General features: G+C 41.5%; 1 protein-coding gene across 1 annotated transcript in view; it reads right to left on the reverse strand.

Moving 5' to 3' along the window:
• TMC3 (transmembrane channel-like 3) overlaps positions 1-13628 on the reverse strand; it is a 69927-nt gene that overhangs the window by 32178 nt on the left and 24121 nt on the right. The window contains exons 6-10 of the mRNA XM_006870946.1: positions 10415-10513; positions 10160-10302; positions 8116-8263; positions 5149-5192; positions 1384-1531 (exon numbers count right to left, since the gene is read on the reverse strand). Coding sequence (XP_006871008.1) covers positions 1384-1531; positions 5149-5192; positions 8116-8263; positions 10160-10302; positions 10415-10513 — 582 coding nt within the window. The remainder of the gene's footprint in view (positions 1-1383; positions 1532-5148; positions 5193-8115; positions 8264-10159; positions 10303-10414; positions 10514-13628) is intronic.

Raw genomic sequence — 13628 nt, forward strand, 5'->3', positions numbered from 1 at the left:
GAAACCCTGTACAGGGTCGCTATGGGTCGGAACCGACTCGACGGCACACAACAACAACAACAACAATGTATACGGAAGATGGATTGTCTGGAGAATTGTCCCTGGCTATCGTTTCTCTGTAGTTATGGAAAATGAAGGTCAGAGTTTTGTCTAGCAAACAAGAGGCTTGAGCTAAAACAGGAAACAAACTCTTGGCATATCTTTTTAAAAAATCATGCATCGATCTATAAAGACACAAGTACACAGTTATAAAACCAACTTAATTGCTGTAAAAAAAAAAAAAAAAAAGTATAGGAAAAAGGAATAGATGATCCACTCTTGTCTTTGGTTCCAAAATATGATACATTGAGGATAAGTTGATAAATACTATTTCATATGGACACTCTATTTTTTAAATCCCAAAGGATGATCATTAGTTTAAGAGAAATTGTCTAAGGGATAGCATTTGTGCTGTTTCTTTTCAACCTTTACAGGTAGATTGAGAACCATTTTTATTATTTTGTGTTTGTGTGTGAACTGAGGGATAGATTCTACTACACCCTCGTTTCATTGCAATGACCACGATCTCCTCTGTGCATCATCATATCATCATTCAACAGCATTTGCCTCCATTACCTTTATTTTTTTTTTTTTTTAATTTTTTGAGGGGGGTTGCGGTGGGGAGATTTAGACAAAAGCACTCTGGAATATACAATAATCCAAACAAGCAAAGGGCACACTCTGCAAGCCTGCCTCCTGGCTACTAGCACCCAGTTCCTCGCCTTCCATGAGTCCACAGTGATTAACCAACATTTAAGGACAACAGTCTTGCACTACATACTAAGAATTCTAAATTTATTCATAAGCTTCTACTTGGTAATTTTTTATTTGTGAGGAAATTCATACATGGGAAATTTTTTTTTTTTTTTTTTTAATGTAAGCCATGTATGTGAACTTGGTCCTGGAAGCTTAATTTGTAATCTAGAAATATGGGAATCCATGCAAATGTTCAACAGTCAGCAAATGGTCAACTGTGATAACATACAATGGAATCCAATGCAGTTGTGAGCAATGGTACATCTGCAGGTGAGGTCAGGTTCTGGAAATGTGTTGGTGAAGAAACAGAAAGTTAAAAAAGCAAACTACTGTCAACAAAGAATACTCGAAGGTGGCTTTTGAACCAAATTCTTTCCCAACAGAGCTAAGTAAAATCCTTTAGCCAAGGTGCGTTGCTGACATCTTGGATTAAAGCCCTTGTGGTCAATACTCTTGGATGAGATAACTAAATTGTTTCCTTAGATTTATTTCTAGTTAAGGATCTTAAGAAACACCATGGAAATGGAGGGGCAGGCCACTTTGTGTCTCTCCCCAGAGAACAGCATGTGAGTAGCAGGCAGTGGGTACCTCATTTTTTTCCCAAAGTGTTAGCTCCTTCTTGGACTGCTCCAGCTTCTGGGACCGGTCCACCACGAAGTAGATGAGATAGATGCTCCCAGCCAGTGAGAGGAGTACCAAGATGTTGGCAATGATCCTCAGGCAAATGGTCACTGCCCTGCATTACGAGGCACATAAAAGGATGTGAAGCAGAGACAAGGAGGTTTAAGAACAGGAATGCAGTCACTGCCAAGTGGATTTTCTATCTTGATAATCATTGTCTTTAAAAAAAAAAAAAAATACAAGACACTATATTTTCCATGGACATACTTGTATCTTAATGGAGAAAATACTGATGTTGTCAAGTACTTCATTTTGCTCAGATCAACCCTCATCACTCATAGAAGCAGCAGAAAAGAAATCAAACAATGTATTGCATATTGTGTTGGAAAAAGTACAGCCAGAGTGCTCCTTGGAAGCCAGGATGGCTGGACTTCATCTCTCATACTTTGGACATATTGTCAGGAGGGACCAGTCACTGGAGAAGGATATCATGTTTGGTAAAGTGAAGGGTTGAAGAAAAAAGGGAAGGTCCCCAGCGAGATGGATTGGCACAGTGGCAGCAGCAATGGGTTCAAGTGTAGCAATGATTGTGAAGTTGGCCCGGGACTGGGCAGTGTTTTGTTCCGTTGTGCATAGGGTCACTATGAGTCGGTAACAACTTGATGGCACTTGACAACAGAACTGCTAACTAATGAAGGAAGGAAAATGGGAGTAGACTGATGGGGGAGAAATAAAATAAAGCAAAAGAGGGGCCTTGAGTGGACCGAGGATAATCCTGAGCCATGAACTGAAGCATATGATTCATTCAACCCTGAAATCCACAACAAATAAGCCGAAACAACAGAACATGATTTCCCACCCTCTCATTCCTCATTTTCTATGAGATCAACAGTGAATTAAAAATCTAGCAACCAGCATTAGTGAGACTTTAAACTCCAACAGACAATATTGTTTTCCAGCTCTGAGTAGTCACATTTCAGTCCTAGCTCTGCTGCTTAAGCTGCAGCCCTGAGCTGTGCAGATTTAAGTGAAAGAAGTTCCAGTAGAACGTGCTCAACAGATGCAGGGAGGGAAGAAGGAAAGATGGCGGGAGGGCAGAAAGTCTAAGTTCAATAGGGAGCGGATACTGCTCAGTATTGCTTTAGTGATTGTAACATTGATCTATACTCATACATTTGTTCTTGGTGTTATTGTTAGGTGTCATCAGGTTGGTTCCAATGCATAGATTTGAGTGCCACACCAGGACTCTAAAGGTAGGATGTTGTTGTTAAGTGCTGTTGAGTCAGTTCCGACCCACAGTGACCTTTGCATAGGGTTTCCAAGGTGCGGCTGGTGAGTTTGAACCAAGGACCTTGTGGTTCAAATAGACCTTGCATTCTAGTGCATTAACCCTTAGCACCATACCCATGAAGACCCTGATTCAATGTACAAGAGATTCCCAAGGGTATGGCATGCCACACCTTTTGTCTTTACAAGAGACAAAATGAGACAGATGTGAGCAGAGAAAGAGGGACCTCCTACCACTAAGAAGGAGAGTCAGGAGTGGAGCGTGCCCCTGTACTGTGAAGCTCCTAGATCCAGGGAATGATTGATGCTAAGACACATGGAAATCTCCAGGGAATACTGAACCTACAGGTGATGAAAGGAGACAAGGACCCTTCTCCAGAGTGGATGTTCTGATTTCAGCCTTCAAAACTGTGAGACAATACATTTCTGTTTGTGAAACTCATCTGCTTGTGGCATTTCTGTTCTAGCAGCACCAGATAACTAAGACAGCCCTTACAGTGATTACGTCAGAACATGCACATGATGGTCCTGGAGTGAAGTTGTTATTGAGTTTGTGTACTTATCAACCATGTGGACAACAGCACAGAACACCGCCCAAACTTGCACCATCCTATGTTTGAGCCCATTGTAGCCATTGTGCCATTCCTTCTTGCTGAAGGTCTTTCTTGTTTTCACTGAATTTTACTTTAGCAAGCATGATGTTCATCTCCAGGAATGGATCCCTTCTAGTAACATAGCCAACTAGTAACATAAACAATGAAGCCTCACCATCCTGACTTCTGAAGAGCATTCTGGCTGTACTTCTTCCAGCATGGATTTGTTCATTTTTCAGGCAGTCCAAAGCATATTTAATATTCTTCACCAAGACCATAAAACTCAAAGGCACTCATTCTCTTTGGTCTTCTTTATTCATTATCCGGCTTACACACGCATGTGAGGTGATTGAAAATACCATGACTGTGTCTGGCACACATTAGTCCTCAAAGTTAACAGCTTTGCTTTTTGACACTTTATGAGATAGATGGGCAACCAAATGCTAGTTTCCCTCTTTTTATACCCTCTTCCTATTGAATCCCATTCTAAGATTCTGGATATCCAAGACTATCTCCCATAAATTAATAATCCTTAGATTTTAATACACTGGAGGAAGATTCAGGATCTGTTTGGGGAATGAGATGGAAAAAGGTGTTTTGTGGTTCATTTGTTGGTTTTCATTAGAAGTCTTTGAACTGGAATGGATTGAGTCTGGTTTCAGTTTTCAAACTTGAGGAACTTAAAAAAATGCACAAAATCACTTGGTTGAGATTTGTAAAAATGTGCATTCTTGGACCCCACAGCAGAACTTTCAATTCAATAAAGGTGGTTTTCAGTCAAAGGTATATACATTTCCTCAGGATCTGCAGATGATTCCAGTGTGAGAGGGTGCTGAGCACACTCTGAGGAGCACAGATGGAGTCCCACTCTTTCATTTCACGGGTAAGAAGATGCAGGCTGAGAAGGCCAGGTGAATCTTCCAGGCCACCAAGACAATCCAATTCATAATGATCTTATGAAGACAAAGTAGATTTGCTCTTTAGGGTTTCTGAGACTATGAATCTTTACAGGAGCAGGCAGGCTCATATTTCTCCCTCAAACCAGCTGGTGGGTTTGAACCATTGACCTTTGTGGTTATAAGCCAAATGCTTATCCCACTACACTACCAGGGCTCCTGAGATCATGCACAGTAGTGATGAAGGGAGGGCTAGGACCCAGCTCCTCTAACTTCCTATGAGAGCTCTTTCCATCAAGATGCCTACTTCCTGTCTCCTCAGTCCCCATATCCTTTGCTATAATCTTCTCCGCATAACCTTTCTACCTTATTTAAAGTAATTGTGAGGAACACCTGCCAGCAAGGATATCAGATGGACGGCGAAGTCTGTCCACGGGAGGACAGGGGCCATTGTCTCTTTCTGGGAATGCCCTTTATATTTCACCAGTTCTGTAGTTGAAGGGTCTCACTCTTACCAGGGTAGGAGTCAAAACCTGGAGAAGAACATCAAACCTATGAAATCATGGTGAAATTCTTCCAAATGGGATTGGGTAGTACTGTGGTTTACGACTCCAGAGACTTGTTCTAAGAGCATCCACATAATCTTATTTTATTAAGCTAGAAGATGGTGCTACAAATACTTCTTTTAATGCTAAGGAAAAAATAGGAAACTGATTAATGTCAGAGCTCTCACCCTTGTTGCAGAAATCAGTGGGAAGAGAAACCACTCAGAAATCCTGCTAAGGAAACATTACAGAGCTCTCAGCTGGTGTGCTACTACAAACATGGATATTAAGAAGGAAAAAGAGCTGCCTGAAAAGGTTTGGAAAGAAGATCTGAAGCATCTGGTAATTTTTGCATCAAGTAGAAACAAAGTCATTCAAAATGAGCGCAGCCTGGGGAACATTCATACATACAGATTTTTGCTTTTCTTCTTTTCGTGTTCTTCCAGTATAGCCTCCTAGAAGAGAAGACATTCATGATATTAAGAGATCAACAGCATCATTAGCTGCAAATCATTAGAAACAATTAGATCCACTAGAAGTTAGAAATTATTTATACAGTATTCCTAATCCTCTGTTCAATGTCTAAGGTTTCAGCCTATAAATCAATGCCTTAGCTAATAATCAACAGGAAAAAAATTGGAGATTGGAAAGAAGGAACGGACATGGCCTGGGGGGCCAGTCAGAATTCCACCCCCCCACACACACCCTATCCACCTCCCCACCTCCCCACCCCCGCCTCCCAATGGATAGAGAAAGCTAAATTGAAACATTTGACTTAGCATCCAGGAGAAGAAGATCTTTCTGAGTATATTACAAACTCCACAGCTAAAAAGAATAAGTTTACTTTTTATGGCTGGAATGAAATTGAAGGATTTTCATGATGTCCTATATAGCAATGTATATAGGACATGGAGTCCTGGTATAGTGCTGTGGGTTAATGCTCTAGACTTGCACGGTTTGAACTGCAAGGTCAGCGGTTCAAATTCACCAGCCACACTTCGGAAACCCTATACAGGGTCGCTATGAGTCAGACTAGATTAGATGGCATTTAGCAACAACAACATGGAACATTTATATATACAGTGTACACAGTAATCTGGGTAAAATTTGAATACATTTACATAGGTTATTTCTGGAGGGAATCACAAAGAACCTGGTAACTGTTTACTTGGAAGAGGAATTGGCCAACTGGAATATTAGGTGGGAGAGAAAATTGTCACCTTGGAATCTTGAAATGTTTCGATTTTGACTTATTCAAGAAATTTAGCAGTGGTTATTTTTAAGAAGCTCTGCTAGTGTAGTGGTTACGAATTGGGCTGTGAACCGCAACGTCAGCAGTTCGAAACTACCAGCTGTTCCGCGGGAGAAAGATGAGGCGTTCTGCTCCCATAAAGATTTACAGCCTCGGAAACCATGTACAGGGTCGCTATGAGTCGGAACCGACTCCACGGCACATAACAACAACAATGACAATTTTTAAGGGAAGAGGAAATAAACTAGCGAAACAAGCAACATGATACAACATAGAAGCAGGGTCTTTGGACGCAGTCCTGACTGTCAGGGGCAGGAGAGAGTCAGCTGGGTAGCTCAGGGTTAAGGGAGCTGGTCAGCAATGATTGATCTAGTAAAGGGTTTACCCTGGTGGTCCTTTCTTTGCTGGGGCTTGGAGGCATGCACAGACACAAAGAGCTGTAGACCCAGTGGGGTGGGCTGGAGTGGCTTAATGTCACCCCTGCTGTATGTGAAAGTCTTGAAGAGGGTGCATCAGAAGATTGATAAGGTGAACCCAGAATGCTTCCTAGAGGGAGCTCCCAGTTTAGGTTTGTGTCTCTCAAGGTATGATGGAGTGAACACGACAGGACAATGACAATCCTATAACCTGGTTTCCTGATGACTAGGGAAAGTGACAAATAGTTTGTTGTGCCTCTAAGAAAGAGACCCTGGGAGACTGTGTATCAGTACAGACTGAATGGATTTGGGCTCCGGGGGCATCAATGGTGTTGAGGGGCTTTTGGAGCCAAGAGAAACTCCACTTTTGAGATCCACAGAAGATCCTAATGCCATGAAGGTGGGTGGGAACACAGTCCTGGCCAAGAGAATCCCTTCGCTCCCTCTGGGTTTATGCTACTAAGCACATGCAGTTGGGCCAGAACCACCCCTTAAAAAGGAGAGCTGCTTTCTGAAAGTCTATACTATCGCTTCCCAGGTGTCCGATGTAGTGAAAAGAATTTTCTTTTTAAAAATTTCATTGAAAATCTTTCTGAAATATATTATAAGCTTCCCTGCTTTCTGACACAGGTAGGAATTCGGCATTTTCTGTGACTCAGTTTCCTTTGGGGACACTGCTCATTTCTCGGTGACCTCACATGGGAACAGAAATGCTTCTCTGCTGCAAAAAGCATTATTAGCTTGTATGCTTTTTGGGTTCCATGCTCTGCCTTTTACAGCTTTGGAGGGCCATGAGGTAGGGATGGGCCTATCAGCACTCAAGGTCTTTCTGTTTGCCTGTATGGATATGCTTAGTATTTGAAAGCCAGGTGACAGAATGGCAGACTTTTGTGTAAAATAAATAACTTATTTAGATACCCAGACTGTACCTTTTATTCTCAAAATCGGCCACCACTTAGCTGTCTGTTACTAGGCCCAGGACTCTGGGTGCTGTTGATACCATCATAGTCTCAGTTAAAACAGAAAAGTTTATATCCCCAACATAACTGTATTCACTCATTTACCAGGTAGATACAGACATTAATCACCATTATACAAACTATTAAAAGTACAAAAACTAAAATATTGCATGAATAAAATAAACAAAAATAAAGAGGAGTTCTAATAGTTTTCTTCCTGGACTCTATTGGATCATTTGGTAAAGTTCCCGAAGCAGGTTCAGTTCATTTGGGGGATCTCTTCCTTGAACTACATGTCTATGTGCATGCATATGTCTGTCTGTCTATCTATCTATCTAGCTATCATCTATCTATCTATCAATCTATCAATCTATTTGTCTATCATCTATCGTTTATCTCTCTATCTATCATCTGTCTATCATATCTATCATCCATCTATCAATTATCTATCTATCTATCTATCTATCTATCTATCTATCTATCTATCTATCTATCTATCTTTCTATCTATTTACCTACCATTTGTTTATCTTATTTATCATCTATCTATCCATCATCTCTTTCTTCCTATCACATTTGTCTGTCTCTCATCGAGCTACCTCTCCTTCATGACTCTCTTCTCTCTCCCTCATTTCTCTTTCTCTCGTATCCGTCTAGCTCTCTAGTTCACTAGACAGAGGGGCACAGCTCACTGAAAGGCTCCGACTGCATGCCTGCTCCCCAGGCAGCCTGGACCGGGCATGCTCACTCACCCTGATGCTGTTCACCACGGCTGCTGTTTTGCTCTCTGCAGCCTCTGGGTTTCCAATGAGGTAGTCCCAGGCACAAAACACCCGCCAGCAGAAAGTGTAGTTTTCATTGGAAGCACTGGCAAGGCTTGTTCGGGAGTTCTTCGCCATCCTGCAAAAGGGGACCCAAAATGAGTCATAAAAGAGCAGGGTCAGGAATTAACTTTGCTACATAAGGCTGCTGGTAGCCCTTGCAGATTGTGTGAATTGGACTAAGGTGGCCCTTCTGGGTGGATGCAGCTCCTCTGGTCAATGCTTAGCAAGCAGGACGTTGACTGCATCCTAACCTTTATTGTCTGCTAGGCAATCCCATTGAACAAAACCAAAAATGCAACCACCACTGATTGTGTAAATCCATTTGGCAGCCAGTCCCACTCCTTGGTAGCCAGCAGGTCACTGGACGTGTGTGTGTCTCTGGAGCCAGCATGGTCCATCTTTGTGCAAAGAGAAATTTGAGATACCATTCTGTCCTTGCAGCTGACTCAATCTGCTTTGGAGCTCTGGCTCTACCCTTTGGAACCATACAGAGCATGCCAAGTCCTTCCTAAACATAGCATTTCTTAGATATCTGAAAGTTGGACTTTCATCCTTCCTCCGGTGAAACTCCCCCTCTCCCTTAGACAATATCCCCCATTATAAGGTTTTCACTTTCTTCCTTATCCTTATTTCTTGCTCTTGAGTTTGTTTGCTCCCATTTGCCAATGTTTTCGTATGAAGGAGTTTCAAAAAGTTTATGGAAACATTACATTAGTTTTCGATTCCATTTTCCACGAACTTTTTGAAGCTCTGGGTTCCTTCCCAGCTTTAGTATTGTGTCTTCCTGTGTAACCAGTTGCCAGCAAAGTCATCAAGTTGACTCCAATTCCTGGCAACCTGTGTGTGTCAGAGAAGAACTGTGCCCCATGGGGTTTTCAGTGACTGATTCTGGGGGAATAAATCACCAGGTCTTTCTTCTGAGATGAACTCAAACTCCCAACCTTTCAGTTAGCATTAGAGCACATTAGCTATTTGCACCATTCAGGAACTTGCGTGCTAGATGTGTGTAGGAGCTGGATAAATGCAGACTGAGAGAGAAGTTTAGTCCGAGGGAAAACCTGGTCCCCACCACCTTACATCTGTTACTTCTTTCTAACTTGTTCCTCCCATTTATACGTCTTCATCACCTTGCCCCTTGTAGTATTTAGCCAAGTACAGGCAGAGTACTTGGGATTTCAAAAATACCGAATTGTTGCATGGTGATTTGGAGGCCTTGGTTCATATTCTACTCTGATGCCAACTGAAAGGTTGGAAGTTTGAGTTCACCTAGAGGTACCTCAGAAGAACGGCCTGGTGATCTACTGCCCAGAATCAGTCACTGAAAACCCCATGGAGACAGTTCTCCTCTGACACACATGGGGTTGCCATGAGTTGGAGTCAACTTGATGAGCTTGATGGCACTGGTTACGCACGAAGACAGAATACGAAAGCTGGGAGGGAAGCTGGAGACCTGAGTTGCCAAACATCTCACAGTGCAGGTGTTGCAGACTTGCTACCAACCAGCCACTTCGTTTTTGTTTGTTTTATTTTACTTTGGCATTGTACTACCTTTCAGCGATGAAGCGGATATATCAACTGCGTCACAACACACACAGGTTTGGCCTTTTCAGACTCTGTCGCTAGATCACAGATAAATATAGAGCCAAAGGAGGCTGCTTTGCTTTCTGCAACTTCCGGTCATCTAGATACTATTATTTATATCTCTATTAGTACACTCACTGTATTGTCTAAACATCAGTTAATTAGTTAGTGTATACGATTCTTGTTTGTCTAAACCCAGTATAAAACATGACTCAAAATAGTAAGTGTTCAATCAGTGCTGGTTAAAATGAACGTACCTCTTCTAGTCTTGGTTTCCTCATCTGAAAAATGGGTACAGTTATGCCTTAACTCCACAGTGGTGTTGACAAAATTAAATGAGATCACACACATTGCAATTTGGCATATATTTTAAGAAATTGAGCAGTCTTACTTTTTTAAAAGAATTATGAAGCTATAAGCAAACACTGCCATCCCCACCAGGAAATACGCCAAGGGCAGCCGGTAGCCCGCTCTCCCGATCTTCCTCTCCCTGCCATAGTAGCCATAGAAGAGGACAGAGTACTGGAGGTAGCCCTACAAAGAGAAGATTTGGTGTCATTTCTGTTTCCCAGATGCCAGAACCATCGCCCATTTACCGCCTCCCTCAAGACATCAAGACAAGAGCGTGGCCAAGCACCAAGCTCACCCCCAGGGACCAGATGGTGTCCAGGTCTTGAGCAGATGCAATATGTTCCTTGGGGATGGTCTTGCTGGCAATGCTTCCAAAGGGCTGGCCTGCAATCAGCTGGTGAGAGAAAAGGATGCCATGGGTTCTCTGGGAGAGAAGAGGCCGGGAAAAAAGGGCTGCTTAGCTCCATGTCTCCCTAAAGAAAGTGCCTGATGTGAGAGTTCACTAGTGGGCAGATTTCTTGTTGATTCTCACTGATGGAAAAGTCATAGTGAGTGGTCAGATTTTATTTTTCGAAGACACTACCTATAGATGTTCACTAAAACAGACATTTCTGATTTTACTTTCTGTGTCTTATGTACTAATGCCCACTGCATGTTCGCCACTTGGCTATGGTGTTGGTTTTGTGTTGCTGTGACACTGAAAGTTATTCCATCAATATTTTAAATGCCAGCAGGGTCACCCACGGTGGACAGGCTTCAGCAGAGCTTACAGACTAGGACAGACAAGGAAGGAGGAGATGCAGACCATTTCTGAATGGTTAACCACTGAAAACCTTGTGAATAACAATGAAACATTGGGTGAGATGGTGCCGGAATAAGAGCCCCTTAGATGGAAAGACACTCATAATACAATTGGGGAAGAGCTCCCTCCTCAAAGAACAGTTGACCTTAAAGATGTGGCTGGAAGTATTCAGGACCTTCATTGCCTACGGGGCTTAACCAGAGAAACTAGCTGCAAACATCCATTAATAATTGAACATGAAATGTATGAAGTGTGAGTCTAGGAAAGCTGAAAATCATTAAAAATGATATGGAGCACATAAAGAGCCATTTGCTTGGCACTGGTGAGCTGAAAGGGACTGACAAGGCCATTGTGAATAGGATAGTTATATGACTTACTATGTTGGGAACAACACATTGAAGAGAATTGGTAATGCCATCATCATCAAAAAGAGCATTTCAAAATCTATCTTGAAGTACTATCCTGTCTGCTATAGGATAATATCCATACTGTTACAAAGAAAGCCAAATTTTAATACAACTATTATTAAAAATGTTGTTGTTAAGTGCCGTCAAGTTAATTCCAACCCATAGCAACCCTGTATAGGGCTTCTGAGGGGCAGCTGGTGAGCTTGAACCACCAGCCTTGTGGTTCAAACTTTGAAGTCCAGTGCATTAGCCCACAGTGCCACACCAGGACTCCATTATTTAAAAAAAATATACACTAATTATTAAAGTTAAAGATGAAGAATATGAAGAATTCTACCTAAGTCTTCCGCCTGAAATTGATCAGACATGCCATCAAGCTGCATTGATAATTATTGGTAATTGGAATGCAAAATTTGGAAACAAATAGGAAGGATTCATAATTGGCCTTAGTGATAAAAATGATACAGGAAATCGCATGATAGAATTGTGATGCCAACATTGTCTAATAAAAATGACCCTGGAGATTGCATGATAGAATTTTGCAAGACCAAAGACTTATTCTTACAAACCTGTTTTCAACAACATCAACAGTGACTATGCACATGGACCTTACAGATAATATACACAAGAATCAAATTGGCTACATCTGTGGGAAGAGATGATCAAGAAATACAATAGTCTCAGTCAAAAAAAAATAGCCATGGTCTGATTTGCTTACATACAAGTTCAGGCTACAGTTGAATAAAATTAACACAATTCCAAGCAAGCTAAAATATGACCTTGGGTGTGTCCCACCTGAATTTAGAGACCATATCAATAACAAATATGATACATTAGACACTAATGACTGAAAAGAATTACGAAGAAAGCAAAATGTCTTTAAAATTCTTGGAAGAAAGGAAAGGCCACAACTGATGTCAGAAGAGACTCTGAAACCTGTTTTTCAATGCAGAGAAGCTAACGCTACTGGAAAGAATGATGAAATAAAAAAGTTGAACAGAAAATTTCAGAAGGCAGCTTGAGCAGACAAAAATCAAACATTATAATAAGATGTGCAAGGACCTGGAGTTATAAAACCAATGGGGAAGAACATGCTCAGCATTTCTCAAGCTGAAAGAACTGAAGGTAAAATTCAAGTCTCAACTTGCAATGTTGCAAGCGTCTATGGGAAAAATATTGAACACCACTGGAAGCACTAAAAAAAGATGGAAGGAAAACCCATGTTCAATCATTTCGAGAGGAAGAAGTTCAAGCTACACTGAAGGTATTGGCAAAACACAAGGCTTCAGGAATTGACGGAATACAAATTGAAATCTTTTAACAAATTGATGCAGCACTGGAGGTGTTCACTCATCTATACCAAGAAATTTGGAAGACAGCCACTTGGCCAACTGATTGGAAGAGATCTATATTTATGACCCAATGGCGTGTGGAAATCACAGAATTCCAACAATTGGTTCACACGGAATGACAATTGTGAAGACGGAGCAGGAGGACTGAGCAGAGTTTCATTCTGTTGTGCAAAGGGTTGCTGCAAGTCGGTACCGACCGTAAGACACCTAACACCATCACCACCAACAATGCTACATGGGGGTATAATGGGGCACTAGTTGAGAGACTGAAATAGTGGATTTCTGTAATCCTCCTCTTGTGATCTTGTTCTAAAAAACAATGTAAGATAGGACAGACAGAAAGGCCAGGCCTGGGTCTCAGGAACCCAGGTCAGCATCTGGCATATGGAGCCGGTACATCTAACAGAATGTCTTCTTCAGGCTCTGCTGGGAGTATTCTCTGTGGGTCGGACGTGGTTTTGCATGAATTATTGTAGCATGGCTTCACTTACTTTGAGAATATTAAATTTAGTGAACAAATGTGTTTATACCAATATCATCAGTCAATTTCAACTTAAAGGAACATTTTTTTTCCAACCATTACAGAAATGCCTCATAGAATGTTCGATGAGTAGATTTCTCATCTTCCTCCCATGGAACCACCAACCTTTTGGTTAGCAGTCCAGCACTTAAACCACTGATCACTAGGGATCTCTTTTCAAACACAGGGTCAGCAAACTATGGCCTGCATGCCACATCCAGCCTGTCACCTTTTTTTGCCTGATCTGAAAACCAACCTTTTTCAATGGTTGGGGGTAAAAAATCAAAGTAAGAATAAATCCCATTTGAGAAAAAAGCACAAACATACAAGACATGTGAAAATGATATGAAATTCAAATTTCTGTGTTTATAAACAAAGTGTTAGTGGAACACCACCATGCTCCTTCATTTACATTTTGTCTAAGGCTG

This window comes from Chrysochloris asiatica, unplaced genomic scaffold (assembly GCF_000296735.1).
Source record: "Chrysochloris asiatica unplaced genomic scaffold, ChrAsi1.0 scaffold00156, whole genome shotgun sequence".
NCBI lineage: Eukaryota > Metazoa > Chordata > Mammalia > Afrosoricida > Chrysochloridae > Chrysochloris > Chrysochloris asiatica.